The 25,725-nt window shown below is 44.5% G+C and overlaps 1 protein-coding gene across 2 annotated transcripts in view; it reads left to right on the forward strand.

The window, feature by feature from the left end:
* The window catches only part of LOC140387381 (recQ-like DNA helicase BLM), a 62,876-nt gene that overhangs the window by 25,731 nt on the left and 11,420 nt on the right, over positions 1–25,725 (forward strand). Inside the window, exons 10-20 of one of the 2 annotated variants that reach the window (XM_072470388.1) lie at positions 168–281; positions 1,217–1,315; positions 4,715–4,863; positions 7,828–7,934; positions 10,661–10,821; positions 11,882–12,077; positions 15,471–15,661; positions 15,751–15,898; positions 16,535–16,734; positions 16,953–17,148; positions 24,801–24,923. In XM_072470388.1, coding sequence (XP_072326489.1) covers positions 168–281; positions 1,217–1,315; positions 4,715–4,863; positions 7,828–7,934; positions 10,661–10,821; positions 11,882–12,077; positions 15,471–15,661; positions 15,751–15,898; positions 16,535–16,734; positions 16,953–17,148; positions 24,801–24,923 — 1,684 coding nt within the window. The remainder of the gene's footprint in view (positions 1–167; positions 282–1,216; positions 1,316–4,714; positions 4,864–7,827; positions 7,935–10,660; positions 10,822–11,881; positions 12,078–15,470; positions 15,662–15,750; positions 15,899–16,534; positions 16,735–16,952; positions 17,149–24,800; positions 24,924–25,725) is intronic. The other variant, XM_072470389.1, reaches the window with a different exon arrangement.

Here is a 25,725-nt window from a genome sequence, read left to right on the forward strand (position 1 = left end):
ACTCCGAGGTGAGCGAGCACAAGCACATTCTGACACCCACCCAAAAGCTGAGAGAGAAAAACCTGAGAGTTGTGAATAGGCCCAGTGAGCAGGAGCAAAGGTGAAGGAAGGGAAGGGCTGCGGACATGTTTGAAATGCATCCTTTATTTTTCATTTTTCATTAACAGATCCCAGCGGCACACCTAACTGGGAATAAGAGTGACTCTGAAACTGCCAATACGTATATGCAGCTGTCCATGAAAGATCCTGTTGTGAAACTACTTTACTGCACACCTGAGAAGGTGAGTCTGTTTTGGTCAGATTAATAAATTATGCCCCCCCCCCCCCCAATGTCACTCAGGGAATGTTGCTGGAGTTTTTCCTTATTGCATCAACCTGACCACAAAATAGGAAATCTGTACGGACATCAGCTTAATTTTACCGATGGGATGGAGATATGGGGCGGGATTCACTGGCCTCCCAGCTGCGTTTTTCTCGGCAGCGGGAGGCAGCACGCCGTTCGCTGGTGGTGGGATTCTCTGTTCCTGGCGCTGTCAATGGGAATTCCCATTGAAGCCACCCCCACGCGGGACCAGAAAATCCCATCGGCAGCAAACGGCTGGAGAAGTCCGGCCATCATGTGTCGCACGCAGCTTTCTTTTTTGAACCATTTGTTTTTTCCCTTCCGGAACGCTTGACTATTGCCCCTGATATTTATCAGTTTTGTAAAAGTTCATCATAAGCCCTGATCGAATTCCCTTCGGAAATATGAGCTGAACGTCCATTGCTAATTATATCATGACTGAGCAAATTGGTTGTTTGTAACTGCGCACGATTACAGCAGGGCACTAGTGTAAAAACACACACAATGGGGCTGAGGAGAAGGAGACCCACCTCAGGGGAGCAATGCTACCACACACTGTGCACACAAGAAGAGTTGGAACTGTACGCTACAACATAGGCTAAAGACCTCCATTCTATAGTTTGTGGAAATATTGGGAGAGTTCTCTTAGTACCAAAAACACTGGCAGATTTGTCATTTCAACGTGGTTGACTCTTTAACTTTCCTCCAAAGTAGACCAGGCAGCCAGTCTTTGTTCCGAAAAAGATACAATAGTTCAAGAAGGTGTCCCACCACCATCTTCTCTGAACTGGAGATCGAAGTGATGCCCACATTTCCAGGATGAACTTTTAAACATTTCCCTAGGTCTAGTAACTTTGATTCTCTTTAATCCAGGTCAGCGCCAGTAACCGACTGATTGCAGCGCTGGTAAATCTGTACGAGAGGAAGCTTCTGGCTCGCTTTATTATCGATGAGGCTCACTGCGTCAGCCAGGTAACTTGCTTCATTATTTATATTTCTAGATTTCAGCCTTGGCTCAAAGTGGTGGCACTCTGAATTACAAGGTATCGGGTTCAAAGCTCACTCCTGAGACTTTGGTACATGGGCTATATGGATACTGCAGTGCAAGTACTAAAGGAGTGTCAAATATTACCAAGGGTTTTGGATGAAACTTTAAACTAAGCTCCCAGCTGCATTTTCAAGTAGATGAAAAAAGTGCCTTGAGAGACTTCAGAAAAGAGCAGGGGTGTTCTGGCAATACTAGCCTCTCAACCAACATAACTAATATAAATTACCTTCTTGTTTATCTCACTGCTATTTGTGGGATCTTGCTGTGCGACCACCCTTGAGCTGTGCAATACTCTGGTGTCATGAGGCATTATATGAATGCAGATTTTATTGTTTGTACACCAACGGGTGGGTGTGGGAGCATCACGTGTTGAATGGTAAGCTGTGGTATGAAATTAAGGCTCTCTCTATCCTATTTGCCGCTGATATGAGTGTTTGCCTTTGCTTCTAGCTCGTGTTTACAGACCGTGAGTGTGAGCACAGTGGTTAGCACTGTTGCTTCACAGCCCCAGGATCCCAGGTTCGATTCCCGGCTTTTGTCAATGTCTGTGCGGAGTCTGCACGTTCTCCCCATGTCTGCATGGGTTTCCTCTGGGCACACAGGTTTCCTCCCACAAGTCCCAAAAGACGTGCAGGTTAGGTGGATTGGCCATGATAAATTGCCCTTAGTGACCAAAAAAAGATTAGGAGGGGCTATTGGGTTGCAGGGATAGGGTGGAGGTGAGGGCTTAGGTGGGTCGGTGCAGACTCGATGGGCCGAATGGCCTCCTTCTGCACTGTATGTTCTATGTTCAAACAGGCGCTGGAATGTGGCAACTAGGGACTTTTTACAGTAACTTCATTGCAGTGTTAATGTAAGTCTACTTGTGACAATAAAGGTTACTTTAAAAAAAAAATGTTTATTCAACGTTTTTCCAACAAAAATTTTCAACCAATTAACCCCCCCCCCCCCCCCCCCCGGTAACAGAAAAGAAAAAGAGAAAAAACAGAACAAAACATAAACATATCAATCCAACATAATACAGAACTTGTACAATGGGTTCCTCCCGCACATATTGACTCTCCCATATGTTTATGTTTTTCCTTTTTCAAGTGCCCCTAGGAAACCCCCCTTCCCCGCCCTACCCATATACCCCCCCCCCCCCCCCCCCCCCCCGAAAGAGAGACCCCCCCCCCCCCCACCTTTCCCTCCCTGGGTTGCTGCATGACCACGTCTGCCTTCAGTCCCTTTAGGTGCGCGAACACTCGGGCCCTCTTAACCGGCCCATTCAGGCCCCTCACATTCCACGTTATCAGCCGGATTGGGGGACTCCCCCCACCCCCTGCCGACTAGCCATCTCCTTTTCTAGGCCAGTCCCGTGCCCGCACCTCCCGCACCCTCCAGTACCCCAGACGGGGGACACCCGCCCCGACCACCTCTTCTGTTTCCAGTTCCTCTTCAGCCAATGCAGCAGCAACCCTATTTCCCCCCCCCCCCTCCGCCCGCTAGATCCATATCTAGCTCTTTTGCTCCCCCCATAACACTCCCGTAAGTCAGCTGACCCCGGCCTCCCCCGCCATCCCATTGAGCCCCCCCGTGTGGGAATCCGCCCTCCTCCTCCGCCCCAGCAATCAGTGTGCGCTCCTCCATCCCCCCCCCCCTCCGTCCTCCCCTAGCGCGGGAAAAAGCCCGCGCTTTCCTGAGCCAGCCCCGCCCCCTCTGGCGCAGCTCCTGTTGCGGCCTTATCCCAATTCCCCCATCCCCGGGCCTCCCCTCCCTCCAGCACCGGCGCCCACACTCTCTCACAGTCTCCCATCAGATCCCTTCCCCCATCCCCATCCATCACCCAACCCATGGAGCATTCCCTACGCATAGTTAAAACCCTGTATACAACCGACATCCCCCCCCCCCCCCCCCCCCCCCCCACCACCACCACAGTCCCTCAGTTTGAGTCCAACTTTTCAGTTTGTATAAAGGTCCAAGCCTCCTCAGGCGTTTCAAAGTAGTGGTGTTGATCCTGAAATGTGACCCACAATCGCGCTGGCTGCAGCATTCCGAATCTCACCCATTTCCAATGGAGCACCGCCTTGGCCCGATTAAAACCAGCTCTCTTCTTTGCCACCTCCGTACTCCAGTCCTGATAGATTCGGATCTCCGTATTCTCCCACCTGCTGCTCCGCTCTTTCTTGGCCCATCTCAAAACACACTCTACAATAAAGGTTATTAAAAATTAACCAAGCTTGTTACTATTTACAACCAATGCCCATGTTTCCGTCTCTCAATGCGGTTTCACTGATGAGGATTAGGGAGAGAAATGCTGGCTTGGCTCGTTCCACCCTCCTCATTCTATGGGCATTGAAGCTAATTGTGGCCCTTAGCTGAGAGCAGTTAATTCGGCACAGATTGGGAACTGGACCCAGAATGTGCTGCTTCAATGGTGGTGGCGAGCTTCCTGTTGTTTTTTCAAACAGACTCTAGTTCTGCAGTCATCAGGAGGAGTATGTTTTGAGTGGGTGGTTGCACTCGGCTGACAAACACCCTTGAGAATAGCAGAGAGCAATATCTTCTTCAATATTATACCTGCTGCTCAAAGTCATGATTCATCTTGTAAATTAGTACCAAATGAGCGTAGGCTGCGGTTTACGATGCATATCACAGCTCGCAGCGGCTTGTACAAACAAAGGATCTCCTCCTTTGAGATGCTTCCTATTAAGATCTCAGTGGTAGCAACAGTTGAAGATAATCCTGTATTGCAAAATGTCATTCTGTGCTGTGACTGTTCATATGGTGAGGTTTGACAGAAAAAGATAGCAGAGATATGGGACTTGTGGAGAAGAAAGTGGTTTGGTCTATCAGCAGGCGCAGAAAGATGGGGAGCCCTCGGTAATTAATCTCCCAACTGAAATAATCCATTTTAGTAGCCCCCCAGTTGGATACCCAGCCTGCTCCCTTTGCTGTAACAGGTCCAAAGGACTGCTCAATGTGGTTTTCTCACTCACTTTCATTCTCTCCCTTCACCCTTCCCAGCTGAGAGCTATTTCTTCTTTTATTATTTCCCTGCTACATTCCAGCAGCAAAGTATTTTGTCACCTTTCTCCCATCTTAAAATCAATCTTGTTAACTGTACTTTGTGCTTTGCTCTCTTTCTGCGACCTTGCTGTACATGAACAATACTTATAAGTGCATGATATGAAGCATGCTGTTGGCTGCAGCATTGCAGCTAATTTCCAACACCTGGGTGACACTGGAGGTCCCCGCAGGAAGTTGTGTTTTTTGTCAGCTCTTTGTGCTCATTCCTCACTTGCTGTCAGAAATTAACTCTTTCTGTTTCTATCCCTGTTCAGTGGGGCCACGATTTCCGTCCCGATTACAAGAAATTGAATGAGCTCCGGACCAAGTTTCCCTCGATCCCGATGATGGCTCTGACGGCCACAGCCACACCACGGGTCCAGAAAGATATCCTCAACCAGCTCAAGATGCTGAAACCTCAAGTGTATGTAACTTTGACTCTTGCGGGAGGGGCGGGGGTAGTTTAAATGAATAAACAGTTATTACAGGCGCCCCTCTGTGTACCTTGCAAAATGTATCGCATTTCAGCTGTCACACTCTTTAGATTTTTAAGAAAAGAAGAGAGCCAGTTATTTCCTGATGTTTCTTCTGACTGGGGAGGAGGCAGGGATTTAACAGCCACTGCCAATCTACGAACAAACCTCCCCAGCAATTGGACCCGTGGCCTTGGAGATGCTACTGTACACAGTTCCATCTTAGCAGCAGGATAATACCACCCTGTAGTACAATACTCCTGTCCTTCTAAACCATGATCTCCTGACACTCTGTGAGCAATAATAGAAACGTGTAGAAAATAGAATCAGGAGGAGCCCTTTTGAGCCTGCTCCACCATTCATTATGATTGTGGTTAATTATCAAGTTTAATACCCTGATCCTGCCTCCTCCTCCTTCCCCCACCCCTCCCCCATACCCCTTTAGCACCATCTAACTCCTTCTAGAAATTACACAGCGTTTTGGCTTCAACTACTTTCTGTGGTAGCGAATTCCACAGATTCTCCTCTCTCTGGGTGAAGAGATCTCTCCCCACCTCAGTCCTAAAAGGTTTACCCCTTATGCTCAAACTATGACCCCTAGTTCTGGACTCCCCCAACATCGGGAACATTATTTCTGACTATACCAATTCAAATTCTCTTAGAATTTTATACGTTACTCATTCGTGTGGTAGGCAGAATATCTGTTTGGCTTGACGGCAGCATTGTGTTAGTGGAGAATACCATTTGTGTTGTTACTGCTACTAGCAGCGTGAAATGGCTAGCTTCACCTGTTGCTCACATTCTTCAGACACCTTTCCAAAGTAATCTGAGGTGGACAGGACCAAAAGTGGCAGCCTTCAGCCCTCTCGGGAATCACAGAATTGTTGCAGTGCAGAAGGAGGCCATTCGGCCCACCCTGTCTGCACCAGCCCTCCAGTTGAGCATCATGACTTTGTGCCATTCCCCCCTTTCGCCTGTGTCCCTGCACGCTGTTTCTATTCAAGTAATCATCTACTGCTCTCTTGAATACCTCGATTGAACCTGCCTCCACCACACTTCCAGGCTGCATTCCAGACCCGGTCGACTTGTGTGAAAACGTTTTTCTCACATCGCATTTGCTTCCTTTGCAAATCACTTCAAATCTGTGCCCTCTTGTTCTCGACCCTTTTTCAAGCGGGAACAGTTTCTCCCCATCTACTCTGTCCAACCCCCTCTAGCTTTTGAGCATCAAATCTCCTCTCGCCCTTCTCTCCGAGGAGAGCAGTCCCAACCTCTCAATCTACCCTCACAACTGAAGTTTCTCATCCCTGGAACCGTTCCTATTACCACGTCTGCTTGTGCAATGTACAGCAGGCAATGAAATGATCAGGATAGCCATTATCCTGAAGAGTAGCTAGATGCAAGCTATTTCGACATCAGGCTTGCATGGCTCAGGTCCTATAAATAAAGTTGCCAATAAGGCCAATCTTATAGTAGGAATCCCAGTGCACAAATTGACCAACAGAATTAGGCCGCTTACCTGGTTCATTCCCCACAGAGTTGATCTGCCTATTCCCTGGTGCCTTCTCCATGGCATTGCCGCTGCCTGCCAGAGTCCACTTGCCAACCAATCAGTGCCCTTTTCTCATTCAGTATAAATTGTTGTGCGCTTTGCGATTTGGTATTCTTGCAAATCTGTCCTGATGTGTGCAAGACGAAAAACTTCAACAGCATGTGACAGGGAGAAGGCAGGAGAACGGGGATGAAAAACATATCAGCCATGATCAGATGGCGGAGCTCGAGCTCCTATGTCCCGTGTCTTTTTTTCAGCAACACTTATGGGCAGCACGGTAGCATAGTGATTAACACAATTGCTTCACAGCTCCAGGGTCCCAGGTTCGATTCCAGGCTTGGGCCACTGTCTGTGCGGAGTCTGCACGTTCTCCCCGTGTGTGCGTGGGTTTCCTCCGGGTGCTCTGGTTTCCTCCCACAGTCCAAAGATGTGCAGGTTAGGTGGATTGACCATGCGAAATTGCCCTTCGTGTCCAAAATTGCCCTTAGTGTTGGGAGGGGTAACTGGGTTATGGGGATAGGGTGGAGGTGTGTGGTTGGGAAGGGTGCTCTTTCATAGAGCCGGTGCAGACTCGATGGGCCGAATGGCCTCCTTCTGCACTGCAAATTCTATATACTTGTGTCTGTTATATTAATGTGATTTTCCTTAAAGTGAGGTTTATTCTTTTGACAAACATTAATGTGCATCAGTGATGGCATTCGTTCCTGTGACTTCAGCTACACGTCAGAACTTGAACACATGGTGCAGGCTAATACTGAGGGAGCACTGCACTGACTGAGTCTTTCAGTAGAGCTATTAAACCAAAATCTTGTCTGCCCTCGCAAGGGAATGTTAAAGGTCCAATGATAATATTTGAAGAGGAGAAGCAGTTTTCCCCATTGCTCTGGCCAATATTTATCCCTCAACCAATCCCACTAAAAACAGATTAAAACGTAATTTATCTTGCTCATTGTATACAAATTATCTGCAATTTTTACCAGCAGAAGTACACTAAAAATAATTAATTGAAGTGTTTCTGGACATCCAGCGGACCTGAATAGTGCCATTTAAATTCAGGCTGCTTCTTTTCACTTTGCCCCTGGTCTCCCTACTCTGCACGGTTTAGCAGTATAACCAGCCGCTAAGAAAACTGAAAGGTTAACCAAAGTAATATAAACCCTTCATTTTCCCCTCTCATTTTGATCAGAAAGTGCTCTACTTCTGCTCTGCATTTGCCACAATGAGGTTGGGAAGTGGGCTGGATAGGGAATTTTTCAATCTGCAGTATCCTTACAGTGCTGCAGATTCTGCACAGGTACCGAGAGATGGCTGTTGCTTTGTGTATGGTGTTCTAGTACTGACGTTTCATGCTGATATTCTGCAGGTTCACCATGAGCTTCAACAGGCACAATCTGAAGTACGAGGTCCTGCCAAAAAAGCCCAAGAAGATTGCTGAAGATTGCATCGAATGGATCCAGAGGAATTATCCACGTAAGCATCGACTTGGGTAGCTTGCTGCTGTGCCTGCGGCTACCTGTATAGAACCGATTTCTGTACAGAACCCAATGAATCTTGACAACTAGAGCTAAATATTTATATGGGCTACATGACTCACTGATGTATTTTGGGCTTCAATGGCCCCATGAATCTAACAGATCATCACTGGAGCTTGTGACTGGTCACTTCTCAAGAGAGAGGGAAGTGGTAGCTTGTATAAAGAAACTGGGAACCTGCCAACCTTTGTGCAGGTAACTATCCCCATGGAAAATTGGAAAAAAACAGGAACATCCCCATGTTTGCCCATCTGTTTGTTGGTATTTAAATAATTAACTAGTTATTCACCAAATTACTGCCTGTAGGATCTGGCTGTAAACAAAATATTTTACTGAATGAAATAGTGATACTTTAAAAGTAATTCACTCTGTGTACAGTTAGTTTGCTTTCTTGCATGCTCGCTCTCTTCTGTGCTCCCTCTTTGTGGAACATTATATTGTGGGCGGCACGGTAGCACAGTGGTTAGCACTGTTGCTTCACAGCTCCAGGGTCCCAGGTTTGATTCCCGGCTTGGGTCACTGTCTGTGCGGAGTCTGCACATCCTCCCCGTGTCTGCGTGGGTTTCCTCCGGGTGCTCCGGTTTCCTCCCACAGTCCAAAGATGTGCGGGTTAGGTGGATTGACCATGATAAATTGCCCTTGGTGTCCAAAATTGCCCTTAGTGTTGGGTGGGGTTACTGGGTTATGGGAGTTAGGTGGGTTACTGGGTTATGGGGATAGGGTGGAGGTGTGGACCTTGGGTAGGATGCTTCTTCCAAGAGCCGGTGCAGACTCAATGGGCCGAATGGCCTCCTTCTGCACTGTAAATTCTATGTAATCTATGTAAAAAACATTCAATGATTCTATGAACTTTGACACCCTTGAATTTACACCAAAGTAGATGGTTTTGCTTTGATCATTGAAATGAAAGTCAGTAGCAATGTAGGCCAGAATTTTACTTTGGGCAGCTGTACACCTCACCTGAATGTACGTGAAATGTCGAGCGCACATCCTGACATCATCATACATTTGCGCAATATTTTGGTCGGCTCCCCTGCCAACAATCGAGCAGACAATTTAGCTCATGAAGGGGTCAATAGGATGCAATTTCTCGTGGCCTGTGCTTTTACGGTTATCAGGCGGGCTGATTAGCCTGACGGTCATTACGCTTTAGCGTTTCAGGGCAGGTTGAACTGTCCGGACCGAAATAAAATTTAAAAAGGTGTCTGGGGGCTGAGGTTTGTGTTTGAAAATCCTGCCCATAGTTTTTCCATCACAATTTATTTTTGGCAGGTCAGCAGCTCCCTGAGACAGCTCTGCAGCAGCCGTCCTGTTTCCCGGAGGGAGCACATCAGAAGCACCAGCCCGTAGCTTCTCTTTTCTCAGCACCTTCCCTCCCCGGCAGCGCTGAGCCTTGCCCAGTGTTGTGTTTTTCACACTGGCCACGCATTCAGTGACTAGCCAGTGTGAAATCGTGGCAGCTGGAAGTGTGTTTTGTACTTGCTTCCTGACCCACTGAGTGTACCCCAACGCCTGATGGATGAAACGTTCAGGCCAGAGTGTGAGTCACATGGTGCCTGCTGTTATGGAAGCTATACCATTTCACTTGGATTACAGGTTTGTAAGAAAGAACGTTTTATTGAATTGAGCAGAGGGATGTGTTTTCAGTCAATAACAAAATGATGAACCAATTGAGTTTCCCATCATTGACGGCTGTGAGTTCCTTTGAAGCACAGTCATTGTTGTGATTTAAGAAAGCTTGTCTCCATTCTGTTCTTCCCTTCCCGTGTACTGCAGTGTGTAGACATTGATGCCCAGTGGACAATCACAAAGCTCGGTGGGGGCTTTATTTTCTCGGGTACCAAGTTTTCATAACTCAAACCTGAGTTACGATGTTTCCTAGAGTTACCAGCCCTGCCTGGATGCACTCCGGAGGTTTCATCGTATTACCACCACCTGTCTCAACCCACCCTTCCCCAGATTCCTGCCATTGGTCACCTGTCATAACCATCCTTGTGATGCCCTCCACCCATATACCCTCCACCGGTCACTACCAGCCCATCTTCATGGAGCCCTGCCTTCCCAAACTAGTAGGAAAACAGACTGCTTGTTATCTGATTGGATGACCCTAGACTTAGTCAAGCAGCCTTTTCGCCAATCTCCAATATTATTATAAATAGTAAATGGTTTTGAACCACAATTCTTTTGATTAATAGCGCCATGACGTTTCTCCTGGGTATCTATGCAGCAGTGTCCTGGAGATTAAAGCGATTCTGGAGACTCCAGGCCAATGCTGGAGGTCGGCAATGCTAAATGGCAGCTTAAGGTAGAAACTGGCTAGTCCCGATGTGCACAGGAAGGTTGTATAAATACACATGGTAACCTTCCTGTGGTGACAGGAAGATTATCATCAAACGTTCAGTGACATTCCCACAAAGAGCCTTGGCTTCTTAATCAAATATTTAGGTTTAAGATTGGTGTCCGCGATTGATCTTCAAATTCTGGAGACTCTGGGTCAGATCCTGTGGGATTCTCAACCCTAACATTATCAAATAATTGATTCCTGATTTACCTCCGCTCTCTTTCTTCCTTTAGTCTTGATAGTGCTTAGCACACTAAGGAGCATTGTCCTTTAAATGTAATAATTTCATGCAGCTCTCACTCCCTTATTTGTACCGTTAACAGGTGACTCCGGCATTATATACTGTCTGTCTCGGCATGAATGTGACACGGTGTCTAAAACACTGAAGAGAAGTGGCATTGCCGCATTGGCCTATCATGCTGGCCTGCAGGACTCTGACAGGGATCTGGTACAAAACAAATGGATTAACCAAGATGGCTGCCAGGTTAGAAGCCTTAAAGTCCAGGGCATGATTATCTTCCTTTCTCGGTGGGATTGGTTCTTCACGCACCGACTAAAGAACAATCTACAGCCTACTCCCTCAGCCAGTGACGCTGTTCAGAATCATAAAATGGTTGCAGTACAGAAGGAGGCCCTTCAGCCCATTGAGTCTCTGCAAGAGCAACTCACCTGGTTCCACTCCCCCGACCGTTTCCCCGTAGTCCTGCCAATGTTTCTCTCCAGATCTAATTCCCTTTTGAAAGTCACAATGGAATCTGCCCCATCTCACTCTCAAGCAGTGCATTCCAGGTCCTAACCACTCACTGAGTAAAAATATTTCCCCTCATGTTGCCATTGGTCCTTTTGCCAATCACCTTAAATCAGTGTCTCTGATTCTCAATCCTTCCATCGTTGGGTACAACCTCTGTCTACACTGCCCAGACCGCTCATGATTTTGAAAAGCCTCTATCAAATCTTCTCTTTAACTTCATAGAATGATACAGCACCAAAGGAGGCCATTCTGCCTTTTGATTCCATGCCAGCTCTTTTGAAAGATCTATCCAATTAATTCCAGTCCCCTGCGAGCTTTTGTTTCCAATTCCCCTTTCGAACGTTATTACTGAATCTGTTTCCACTGCCCACTCAGGCAGTACATTCTAGATCATCATAACTTGCTGTGTAAAAATAATTCTCCCCATCTCCTCTCTGGTTCTTTTGGCAATTACCTCAAAGCTGTGACCTTTGGTTATTGATCCTTCAGCCAAGAAACAGTTTGTCCTCATTTACTCCATTAAAACCCTTCATGGTTCTAAAGACCGCCAGTATTTTAAGAAGCAAGTTAATCTTGTGCGCTATTTTTTCTGCAGAGGCCTTTGACACCTGGTGTAAATCCTGCCCCAACCTAATTTGCTGTTAGTAGTTTGGCAAATAAGCTTAATAATATGTAAAAGGGAGGTGATGATTTGTGTGGTACAGGAGGGTGGTGATGGGGGAAATTGAAGACTGTCAGAATGAACGACTCCGTGGTTTTATAAGCTCACCTTTGACCTGTGTGTTGCCACCAGGTGATTTGTGCCACCATTGCCTTTGGTATGGGGATTGATAAGCCAGATGTTCGCTATGTGATCCACGCCACTCTACCCAAGTCCATGGAAGGATACTACCAGGAGTCGGGACGTGCAGGGAGGGACGGAGAAACATCCCATTGTATTCTTTTCTACAGTTACAGTGATGTGACCAGGATCAGACGCCTTATCCAAAGTGAGTGAGGAGTCAGCGGGAATGGTGCCCGAGAGGATTGTGGAATTAAAATTGGTCCAGTGTTGTGCTGGGATTCACGAGTCTGCCTGGAAATTAATTACCGCAACTGGGGGAAAAATACCACTTTGAATCTCCTTTCGTTGTATCTTTATACAAGTGTGACAAAACTGTCTCCTCGCGACTCCTAATGCGAGCTGGCGATAGACAGTTGTGCCACATTGCGCTCCTGCACTGGCACAGTGCTTCAAGCCCCTGGTTCAGCACTGACTCACACAGACATGCTGAGCCCAGCTTCAAATATGGGTCTGTATGGGGTTGGTTGATCTGATCCGGAACGCGGGTGGGAACACTCCAGTTGGCACAAAGTGCCCCCCCCCCCTCCTTTCCAGGGTACGTAGCAGCAATCTTGCTTTAATTACTTTTGGAAGTCCTGAGGTTTTGAAAGCTCTAATATAAATACCAATTCTTCCTCCTTTCTGTTTGTGGGGATAAGATATAAATGTAGGGAAGTCTTCTAACAAACATGCAGAACAATGGTGAGACTACACCTCCAGTACTGTGTATGGTTTTGGTCTCCTTATTCAAGGAGGGTTTTACTTGCATTGGAGTCACTTCGGCAAAGGTTCACTCATTTGATTTCCTGGGGTGAAGGAGTTTGTCTGATGAGGAAAGGTTGAGCTGGTTGGCACATACTTATTGGAGTTTAGAAGAATGAGGGATGCTCTGAATTAAACATCTAAGATTCTCAGGAGGCTTGACGGGGAAATGCTGAGAGGATGTTCCCCCTCAAGAGGGGAATCTAGAACAAGAGGACATAGTTTCAAAATGAGGGTCACCCATTTAAGACGAGATGAGGATATCTTTTTCGTTACTCTTTGGAATTTTCTATCCCAGAAAGCAGGGGGAGCTGTGAGCTGTGTCATTGAATATATTCAAAGCTGAGTTAGACAGATTTTTGATCTCCAAGGGAGTTTTGTTGGTTATTGGGGTGGTGAGGTGTGTGGCAGACATGAGAGTGGACTTGAGGCTGCAATCAGATCAGTTGTGATCATTTTGAATAGCAGAGCAGGCTCAAATGGTCCCTTATTTATGCTCCTATGTTTCTTATGGGCATGAGGTTTTTAAAAAAAAAATTGTTCATGGGGCGTGGGCATCGCAGACTGTGCCAGCATTTATTGCCCATCCCTAATTGCCCCTTGAGGGGCCAGTTAAGAGTCAACCACATTGCTGTGGCTCTGGAGTCACACATAGGCCAGACCGGGTAAAGACGGCAGATTTCCTTCCCTCAAGGACATTAGTGAACCAGATGGGTTTTTACGACAATCAACAGTGATTTCATGGTCATCCTGAGATTTTTAATTCCAGATATGGGCGGCACGGTAGCACAGTCGTTAGCACTGTTGCTTCACGGTGCCAGGGTCCCAGGTTCGATTCCCGGCATGGGTCACTGTCTGTGCGGAGTCTGCACGTTCTCGTGTCTGCGTGGGTTTCCTCCGGGTGCTCCGGTTTCCTCCCCCAAGTCCCGAAAGACATGCTTGTTAGGTGAATTGGACATTCTGAATTCTCCCTCTGTGTACCCGAACAGGCGCCGGAATGTGGCGACGAGGGGATTTTGCAGTGTTAATGTAAGCCCACTTGTGACACTAAAGATTATTATTAAATTATTTTTATTGAATACAAATTTCACCATATGCCATGGTGAGATTTGAACCCGAGTCCCCAGACCAATACTTTGGGCCTCTGGTTTACTGGTCCAGTGACAGTACCACAACGCCACCGCTGGAGAACAATATCAAGCTCGATCACAATACCTGCCACTCTAAGATAATCCAGTAACAAGTCTCGGATTTGAGGGAAACAAGTTTCACCCAGAGGATGGTGGGTGTCAGGAATGCACCGCCTGGAAGGAAACCTGGCAATCTTTAAAAAACACTTGTACGAGTACTTGAAATGTCATGACATTCAAGGCTACGAGCCAAGTGCTGGGAAGTGGGAGTAGTTAGACCAGAGTAGTTTTTCTTTTGTCGGTGCAGCCTTGATGGGCCGAAGGGCCTCTTCTATACTATATGATTCTATAAGTGCCGCAACCTGCAGGGCTGCGAGCCACTTGCTGGGATTAGGCTAGATGGCTCATTATTTGGGCTGCCGCAGACAGAATGGGCCAAGTGGCTTCTTTCTGTATGGTAGCCGTTCTATGATTTTATGTCTGCTTTCTGGGAACACATGCACAGTAGCCACGGTACAGTCGTCATATCCATGGTGAGTCAGTGCCCCAGGAGGGGAAGAAAGAACACTGGATAAGTGGGGAGGAAAAGTTAAAAGCACAATGGCTGGGAGTTTGATGGGGGTAATAACTGGGTTTCGTGCTCTCACATTTATTAGGTGTTTAAACCTAAAAAAGAAACTTTGGTGAAAAGGCGTAAATTGTGAATCTTCACAATCTGTTGGACAAATTGCATTGGCCTCAGAAACTCATCCACAAACCCCAAGTCCTTTGTACCGCAAATACAAATTCAACTCGCCACAGAGAGATAGGGCTGATATTTCACAATTTAGGAACTCTTTTTATGATCAGATTTGTGTTTCTGCTCAACCTTGCAGGCCCAGAAAGGGAACAATTGAAGCAGCACAGCCCCGTTCCTGCAGCCAGTAAATTCTTCTTCAAAGTTTTTTAAATCCAAAATCTTTGTTTTTAAATTATGAAATAAATTGTTCCTTTCTTTTTATTCTCTCTCTCCCGATCCAATTTTTCTTTCTACTTTCTTCCAATTAAGGGTCAATTTAGCGTGGCCAATCCACCTACCCTGCACATATTTGGGTTTTGGGGGTGAGACCCACGCAGACACGGGGAGAGAACCCTCTTTATTTTGTTACACTCGGTTTCTGTTTCTTTCCCACCTGTTTCTTTAATCTCATTCGGTTACAGGGATTTTTTTTTTTAAATTTAGAGTACCCAATTCATTTTTTCCAATTAAGGGGCAATTTAGCGTGGCCAATCCACCTAGCCTGCACATCTTTGGGTTGTGGGGGCGGAACCCACGCAAACACTCACTGGGAGAATATGCAAGCTCCACACAGACAGTGACCCAGAGCCGGGATCGAACCTGGGACCTCAGCGCCGCGAGGCTGCAGGGCTAACCCACTGCGCCACCGTGCTGCCCGATTCGGTTACAGAGTTAGACTATTGGTCCCGTCGTTCACGGACCTCGCCTTGCACTTCCATTAATTTCTGGCGCAAAAATTGTTTTGAGCTGAAGGGTGAGGGAAAGATTTCTAACAAACTGGGCAGGCCGTGAGTTGCAGAGAACCCCAGCAAATACCAAGCCATTGCCTCTTTGATGCTCGTGATCTCTTCATTAATCTGCTCTAACAAGTGAGACGTGTGTTCTGCAGTGGAGAAGGACGGGAACCAGTTCACCAAACAGACCCACTTCAACAACCTGTTCAGCATGGTCCATTACTGTGAGAATGTGGTGGAGTGCCGCAGAACCCAGCTGCTGGCTTACTTTGGGGAAAATGAGTTTAATCCCCAGTTTTGCAAAGAACACCCAGAAGTAACTTGTGACAACTGCCTGAGGAAGAAAGTAAGTTCAGTTGAAGCACGAACGGTTACTGTTACTAGTCCTGAAATGTTAGTTAGTTACTTTTTTTTAAACCTCATCCCTCCTTGTAGAATTACAGGACCAGGAATGTCACAGATGAAGTGAAAAACATTGTGAGATTTGCTCAGGAGAATTGTGCTAGTGTCAATGGAAGAAAATACAGTGCAAACCAGCCCTCCAGCAGGCTCACCCTGAACATGCTCGTCGATATCTTCCTCGGTGAGTGCAGATTATTTACAGGAAGTTGTCTGTTTTCTGATTATCTGGGGAGGTCAGGGGAAGGGAAAGCGGGTATTTGAACACCAAATGATAAGCGAATGTGGCACCATGTAGAGTTTTGTGATTCGTTAATTAGAAAAGGAGTCTCCTGTCATCTTAAGCTGAAGGTGATGTGATGTGAATTTGTACATGCTAGATCTCTCTTCGATTTGCCTGCTTGGTCTCATTCCTTACCTCTCACTTGCACCATCTCCCACGCTCGCATCTTATCACCACCTTGTGCTGTGGTGACGGGGGTGAATGCAGCAGCCAATTATCCACACTAAGTTTCCAATACTGGTAGAAGAATGAATGACCCAACAAACTATTTTGATTGGTGTTGGTTAAGAACTCCCTGTTCGCTCCAAACAGCGGGATCTGAGAAACTATTGAACCCCCTTCGTCAAAACTCAACATGGGTCTATAGTTGTGAATTTTGTGGGCACACATGCATTCTCTTACATTTCCCAAGTGTGCAACGCTGTAAGATCCTTTCGAGAGCTGTGATCAGTTACGTTCCTTTTTCTAAGGTTCTGTTTGGGAGCTTATTCTCGGAACATCTAACAAGCCCAGAAACTAACTGAACTTCCCCACTAGGTTGTAAAAATGCCAGGATCCAATCTGGTATATTTGGAACAGGTGCCGCCTACACCCGCCACAACGTAGAGCGACTGTTTCGAAAGTTGGTGCTGGATAGAATTCTGTGTGAAGATTTGTACATCACAGCCAATGATCAAGCAGTTGCTTATGTAACAGCTGGAGAGAAAGCACAGCAGGTTCTGATGGGCTTCCTTCAGGTGCGTTTCATTTTTCTGTCAAACTCATGTGTTCAATCTCCTGCGTTGATATTTGCATTCTAATTTATATTTGATCTCCCTATTGCGACCTAAAAAGTAATCAATTGCTGGAAGAGCTTTGAGATGTTTTAACGTGATGTGAGACTGGATAATAGTTACAATATTTCTAGATGAGAACAAAATCCTGATAACTGTGAGTATTTATTCTTTGTCCCTAGGTGGAATTTCAGGAGACAGATAATGCCAGCAGCATCAGGAAGCAGAGGAATTCGGTGACAAAGAATGTTTCCAAACGGGAGGAGATGGTTAAGCAGTGTCTTGCTGAGCTCACTGACCTCTGCAAGCGCCTGGGCAAAGTCTATGGTGTCCATTACTTTAACATTTTTAACACTGCCACCATCAAAAGAATTGCAGGTATATTTGAAAAAGACTGGCATGGGGTGGGTGAGGAGGGGGAAAGAAGAGTTCTGTCTCATTGGGGAAATTGCTCTTTTTCAACACAATATTATTAGTTTAGACCAGAATTTTGTTCTCGTCAAGAAATATTGTAACTGTTAATCTGTTGTTTTGCAATGAAATTCCTGAACTGTTGAAAGAAATAGATGTGTTTATATAACGCCTGGTCAGTATCATGCTGATGTTATGGGAGCTTGCTGTGCATGAATTGGCTGCCGTGTTTCCTACATTGCAACGGTGAATACATTCCAAAAGTACTTAATTGGTTGTAAGGTACTTTGGCCATCCGATGGTCATGAAAGATGCTGTATAATTGTAAGTCTTTTTTCAGAATGATAGTGAGGGCAACAACCTGGATTTTGGGATCACGTCTCTTGAGTATTCCGTCCACCACAATAATCAATGTTTTAAGAGATAATGAGACAGTACTAATATCCAGCAGATAATGAGACAGACAGTACTAATATCCAGCAGATAATGAGACAGACAGTACTAATATCCAGCAGATAATGAGACAGACAGTACTAATATCCAGCAGATAATGAGACAGACCGTACTAATATCCAGCAGATAATGAGACAGACCGTACTAATAGCCAGCAGATAATGAGACAGACAGTACTAATATCCAGCAGATAATGAGACAGACAGTACTAATATCCAGCAGATAATGAGACAGACAGTACTAATATCCAGCAGATAATGAGACAGACAGTACTAATATCCAGCAGATAATGAGACAGACAGTACTAATATCCAGCAGATAATGAGACAGACAGTAGTAATATCCAGCAGATAATGAGACAGACTACTAATATCCAGCAGATAATGAGACAGACAGTACTAATATCCAGCAGATAATGAGACAGACAGTACTAATATCCAGCAGATAATGAGACAGACAGTACTAATATCCAGCAGATAATGAGACAGACAGTACTAATATCCAGCAGATAATGAGACAGACAGTACTAATATCCAGCAGATAATGAGACAGACAGTACTAATATTCAGCAGATAATGAGACAGACAGTACTAATATCCAGCAGATAATGAGACAGACAGTACTAATATCCAGCAGATAATGAGACAGACAGTACTAATATCCAGCAGATAATGAGGGAGACAGTCCTAACATCCAGCAGATAATGAGGGAGACAGTCCTAACATCCAGCAGATAATGAGACAGACAGTACTAACATCCAGCAGATAATGAGGGAGACAGTCCTAACATCCAGCAGATAATGAGACAGACAGTACTAACATCCAGCAGATAATGAGACAGACAGTACTAATATCCAGCAGATAATGAGACAGACAGTACTAATATCCAGCAGATAATGAGACAGACAGTACTAATATCCAGCAGATAATGAGACAGACAGTACTAATATCCAGCAGATAATGAGACAGACAGTACTAATATCCAGCAGATAATGAGACAGACAGTACTAATATCCAGCAGATAATGAGACAGACAGTACTAATATCCAGCAGATAATGAGACAGACAGTACTAATATCCAGCAGATAATGAGACAGACAGTACTAATATCCAGCAGATAATGAGAAAGACAGTACTAATATCCAGCAGATAATGAGACAGACAGTACTAACATCCAGCAGATAATGAGGGAGACAGTCCTAACATCCAGCAGATAATGAGACAGACAGTACTAACATCCAGCAGATAATGAGACAGACAGTACTAATATCCAGCAGATAATGAGACAGACCGTACTAACATCCAGCAGATAATGAGACAGACAGTACTAACATCCAGCAGATAATGAGACAGACAGTACTAATATCCAGCAGATAATGAGACAGACAGTACTAATATCCAGCAGGTAATGAGACAGACAGTACTAATATCCAGCAGATAATGAGACAGACAGTACTAATATCCAGCAGATAATGAGACAGACAGTACTAACATCCAGCAGATAATGAGGGAGACAGTCCTAACATCCAGCAGATAATGAGACAGACAGTACTAACATCCAGCAGATAATGAGGGAGACAGTCCTAACATCCAGCAGATAATGAGACAGACAGTACTAACATCCAGCAGATAATGAGACAGACAGTACTAATATCCAGCAGATAATGAGACAGACAGTACTAACATCCAGCAGATAATGAGACAGACAGTACTAACATCCAGCAGATAATGAGACAGACAGTACTAATATCCAGCAGATAATGAGACAGACAGTACTAATATCCAGCAGATAATGAGACAGACCGTACTAACATCCAGCAGATAATGAGACAGACAGTACTAACATCCAGCAGATAATGAGACAGACAGTACTAATATCCAGCAGATAATGAGACAGACAGTACTAATATCCAGCAGGTAATGGGACAGACAGTACTAATATCCAGCAGCTAATGAGACAGACAGTACTAATATCCAGCAGATAATGAGACAGACAGTACTAACATCCAGCAGATAATGAGACAGACAGTACTAATATCCAGCAGATAATGAGACCGACAGTACTAATATCCAGCAGATAATGAGAAAGACAGTACTAATATCCAGCAGATAATGAGACAGACAGTACTAACATCCAGCAGATAATGAGACAGACAGTCCTAACATCCAGCAGATAATGAGACAGACAGTACTAACATCCAGCAGATAATGAGACAGACAGTACTAATATCCAGCAGATAATGAGACAGACCGTACTAACATCCAGCGGATAATGAGACAGACAGTACTAACATCCAGCAGATAATGAGACAGACAGTACTAATATCCAGCAGATAATGAGACAGACAGTACTAATATCCAGCAGGTAATGAGACAGACAGTACTAATATCCAGCAGATAATGAGACAGACAGCACTAATATCCAGCAGATAATGAGACAGACAGTACTAACATCCAGCAGATAATGAGGGAGACAGTACTAACATCCAGCAGATAATGAGACAGACAGTACTAACATCCAGCAGATAATGAGACAGACAGTACTAATATCCAGCAGATAATGAGACAGACAGTACTAACATCCAGCAGATAATGAGACAGACAGTACTAACATCCAGCAGATAATGAGACAGACAGTACTAATATCCAGCAGATAATGAGACAGACAGTACTAACATCCAGCAGATAATGAGGGAGACAGTCCTAACATCCAGCAGATAATGAGGGAGACAGTCCTAACATCCAGCAGATAATGAGACAGACAGTACTAACATCCAGCAGATAATGAGACAGACAGTACTAATATCCAGCAGATAATGAGACAGACAGTACTAACATCCAGCAGATAATGAGACAGACAGTACTAATATCCAGCAGATAATGAGACAGACAGTACTAACATCCAGCAGATAATGAGACAGACAGTACTAATATCCAGCAGATAATGAGACCGACAGTACTAATATCCAGCAGATAATGAGAAAGACAGTACTAATATCCAGCAGATAATGAGACAGACAGTACTAACATCCAGCAGATAATGAGGGAGACAGTCCTAACATCCAGCAGATAATGAGACAGACAGTACTAACATCCAGCAGATAATGAGACAGACAGTACTAATATCCAGCAGATAATGAGACAGACCGTACTAACATCCAGCGGATAATGAGACAGACAGTACTAACATCCAGCAGATAATGAGACAGACAGTACTAATATCCAGCAGATAATGAGACAGACAGTACTAATATCCAGCAGGTAATGAGACAGACAGTACTAATATCCAGCAGATAATGAGACAGACAGTACTAATATCCAGCAGATAATGAGACAGACAGTACTAACATCCAGCAGATAATGAGGGAGACAGTACTAACATCCAGCAGATAATGAGACAGACAGTACTAACATCCAGCAGATAATGAGACAGACAGTACTAATATCCAGCAGATAATGAGACAGACAGTACTAACATCCAGCAGATAATGAGACAGACAGTACTAACATCCAGCAGATAATGAGACAGACAGTACTAATATCCAGCAGATAATGAGACAGACAGTACTAACATCCAGCAGATAATGAGGGAGACAGTCCTAACATCCAGCAGATAATGAGGGAGACAGTCCTAACATCCAGCAGATAATGAGACAGACAGTACTAACATCCAGCAGATAATGAGACAGACAGTACTAATATCCAGCAGATAATGAGACAGACAGTACTAACATCCAGCAGATAATGAGACAGACAGTACTAACATCCAGCAGATAATGAGACAGACAGTACTAATATCCAGCAGATAATGAGACAGACAGTACTAATATCCAGCAGATAATGAGACAGACAGTACTAATATCCAGCAGATAATGAGACAGACAGTCCTAACATCCAGCAGATAATGAGGGAGACAGTCCTAACATCCAGCAGATAATGAGACAGACAGTACTAACATCCAGCAGATAATGAGACAGACAGTACTAATATCCAGCAGATAATGAGACAGACAGTACTAACATCCAGCACTAACATCCAGCAGATAATGAGACAGACAGTACTAACATCCAGCAGATAATGAGACAGACAGTACTAATAATCAGCAGATAATGAGACAGACAGTACTAATATCCAGCAGATAATGAGACAGACAGTACTAACATCCAGCAGATAATGAGACAAACAGTACTAATATCCAGCAGATAATGAGACAGACAGTACTAATATCCAGCAGATAATGAGACAGACAGTACTAATATCCAGCAGATAATGAGAAAGACAGTACTAATATCCAGCAGATAATGAGACAGACAGTACTAACATCCAGCAGATAATGAGGGAGACAGTCCTAACATCCAGCAGATAATGAGACAGACAGTACTAACATCCAGCAGATAATGAGACAGACAGTACTAATATCCAGCAGATAATGAGACAGACCGTACTAACATCCAGCAGATAATGAGACAGACAGTACTAACATCCAGCAGATAATGAGACAGACAGTACTAATATCCAGCAGATAATGAGACAGACAGTACTAATATCCAGCAGGTAATGAGACAGACAGTACTAATATCCAGCAGATAATGAGACAGACAGTACTAATATCCAGCAGATAATGAGACAGACAGTACTAACATCCAGCAGATAATGAGGGAGACAGTCCTAACATCCAGCAGATAATGAGACAGACAGTACTAACATCCAGCAGATAATGAGACAGACAGTACTAATATCCAGCAGATAATGAGACAGACAGTACTAATATCCAGCAGATAATGAGAAAGACAGTACTAATATCCAGCAGATAATGAGACAGACAGTACTAATATCCAGCAGATAATGAGACAGACAGTACTAACATCCAGCAGATAATGAGACAGACAGTACTAATATCCAGCAGATAATGAGACAGACAGTACTAACATCCAGCAGATAATGAGACAGACAGTACTAACATCCAGCAGATAATGAGACAGACAGTACTAATATCCAGCAGATAATGAGACAGACAGTACTAATATCCAGCAGATAATGAGACAGACAGTACTAATATCCAGCAGATAATGAGACAGACAGTACTAATATCCAGCAGATAATGAGACAGACAGTACTAATATCCAGCAGATAATGAGGGAGACAGTACTAACATCCAGCAGATAATGAGGGAGACAGTACTAACATCCAGCAGATAATGAGACAGACAGTACTAACATCCAGCAGATAATGAGACAGACCGTACTAATATCCAGCAGATAATGAGACAGACAGTACTAACATCCAGCAGATAATGAGACAGACAGTACTAATATCCAGCAGATAATGAGACAGACAGTACTAATATCCAGCAGATAATGAGACAGACAGTACTAACATCCAGCAGATAATGAGGGAGACAGTCCTAACATCCAGCAGATAATGAGACAGACAGTACTAACATCCAGCAGATAATGAGACAGACAGTACTAATATCCAGCAGATAATGAGACAGACAGTACTAACATCCAGCAGATAATGAGACAGACAGTACTAATATCCAGCAGATAATGAGACAGACAGTACTAACATCCAGCAGATAATGAGACAGACAGTACTAACATCCAGCAGATAATGAGACAGACAGTACTAATATCCAGCAGATAATGAGGGAGACAGTCCTAATATCCAGCAGATAATGAGGGAGACAGTCCTAACATCCAGCAGATAATGAGACAGACAGTACTAACATCCAGCAGATAATGAGACAGACAGTACTAATATCCAGCAGATAATGAGACAGACAGTACTAACATCCAGCACTAACATCCAGCAGATAATGAGACAGACAGTACTAACATCCAGCAGATAATGAGACAGACAGTACTAATATCCAGCAGATAATGAGACAGACAGTACTAATATCCAGCAGATAATGAGACAGACAGTACTAACATCCAGCAGATAATGAGACAAACAGTACTAATATCCAGCAGATAATGAGACAGACAGTACTAATATCCAGCAGATAATGAGACAGACAGTACTAATATCCAGCAGATAATGAGACAGACAGTACTAACATCCAGCAGATAATGAGGGAGACAGTCCTAACATCCAGCAGATAATGAGACAGACAGTACTAATATCCAGCAGGTAATGAGACAGACAGTACTAATATCCAGCAGATAATGAGACAGACAGTACTAATATCCAGCAGATAATGAGACAGACAGTACTAACATCCAGCAGATAATGAGGGAGACAGTCCTAACATCCAGCAGATAATGAGACAGACAGTACTAACATCCAGCAGATAATGAGACAGACAGTACTAATATCCAGCAGATAATGAGACAGACAGTACTAACATCCAGCAGATAATGAGACAGACAGTACTAACATCCAGCAGATAATGAGACAGACAGTACTAATATCCAGCAGATAATGAGACAGACAGTACTAATATCCAGCAGATAATGAGACAGACAGTACTAACATCCAGCAGATAATGAGACAGACAGTACTAATATCCAGCAGATAATGAGGGAGACAGTCCTAATATCCAGCAGATAATGAGACAGACAGTACTAACATCCAGCAGATAATGAGGGAGACAGTACTAACATCCAGCAGATAATGAGACAGACAGTACTAATATCCAGCAGATAATGAGACAGACAGTACTAATATCCAGCAGATAATGAGACAGACAGTACTAATATCCAGCAGATAATGAGACAGACAGTACTAATATCCAGCAGATAATGAGACAGACAGTACTAATATCCAGCTACTGCGAAGTCAGTAGTCCCTTTGTCATACTCCCTGTGTTGAGGGCTCAGCCGAGCTGCAGTCCAGAGTAAAGATTTTGACCCTTTCATATTTCTGCTGTTGCTGGGTTGAATGTTCAGGACGGTGGTTTGAGATTGCAGAGCAGGGGCTGCCCTTAGTTGTCACCTGACTCTCGCAGACTGGCAGTTAAACTTCCTGTCAGCCTATTTGTTTTTACAAAAGAAAAGGACAAAGTGGAAACGGCAATAAAGACAAAGTGAAAAATTGGCACAAAACAAATAATATTCACGTGAATTCAGATTAGGGCAGAAAAATGGGCAGTTCCCACTTGCAAAACAATTGGTTCTGCACTGATGTCCCACAATGTTAACGAGCCAAATGTGTCTGCTGCAGAGTCACTGTCACCGGACCCGGAGGCCCTCCTGCAGGTTGACGGCGTCACTGAGGACAAGTTGGATAAATATGGAGGTGAACTCATCGACGTTCTCCAGAAGTACTCTGAATGGCGTTTGCCAGGTAACGGAACGCCTCATCGACTTGCTCTCTGTAACAAATCTTCAGGGTGTCTTTCAGCCTCTCACCCAGGGGTACCCCTGCTTTAGGTTGCTACTAGGATCCAGGTGATACCAGCCCGGCAAGACCTTGTCCATGTGGCCTTTTCTCAAGTGTTGAGTCTAGGTGAGGCTAGATGGAAAATACAAAGGAAGACTGCGGCAAGATTGAAGAAGATATTTGCAGAATGTGTGTGTGTAATTGCCAAATGAATTTCAATACCGATGAGGTTGTGGGTTTTGGTAGGAGTATAATGAGGTCACGTCCTTAATGCTTGGGTAACAAGACACTGACTGGCGTAGAGGCACACAGGAATGTAAGAATACTGATACACAAATCACTAAAAGTAGCAGTATAGATTAGTTAGGGCATATTTTTAAAAAAGCAAACCAAACATTGGAGTTTATTCCTTGAGGGATAAGATTAAAAAGCAGGCAAGTTAAAAGTTGTATTAAATCTTGGGACCAGAAATGCAATGCACTCTAAATGTATAAAACGGGTGTAGGACACAAAGAGATTCACAAGGATGAAAGCAAACCTGACCAGTTATAACCATCAGGAATGGGTGAACAGAGGGCAGCACGTGCCACAGTGGTTAGCACTGCTGCCTCACGGCGCCGAGGTCCCAGGTTTGATTCCGGCTCTGGGTCACTCTCCGTGTGGAGTTTGCACATTTTCCCCATGTTTGCGTGGGTTTTGCCCCCATAACTCAAAAAATGTGCAGGCTAGGTGAATTGACCACACTAAGAAAATTGCCCCTTACTTG

Source organism: Scyliorhinus torazame, chromosome 12 (assembly GCF_047496885.1).
Source record: "Scyliorhinus torazame isolate Kashiwa2021f chromosome 12, sScyTor2.1, whole genome shotgun sequence".
NCBI classification, from domain to species: Eukaryota; Metazoa; Chordata; class Chondrichthyes; order Carcharhiniformes; family Scyliorhinidae; genus Scyliorhinus; species Scyliorhinus torazame.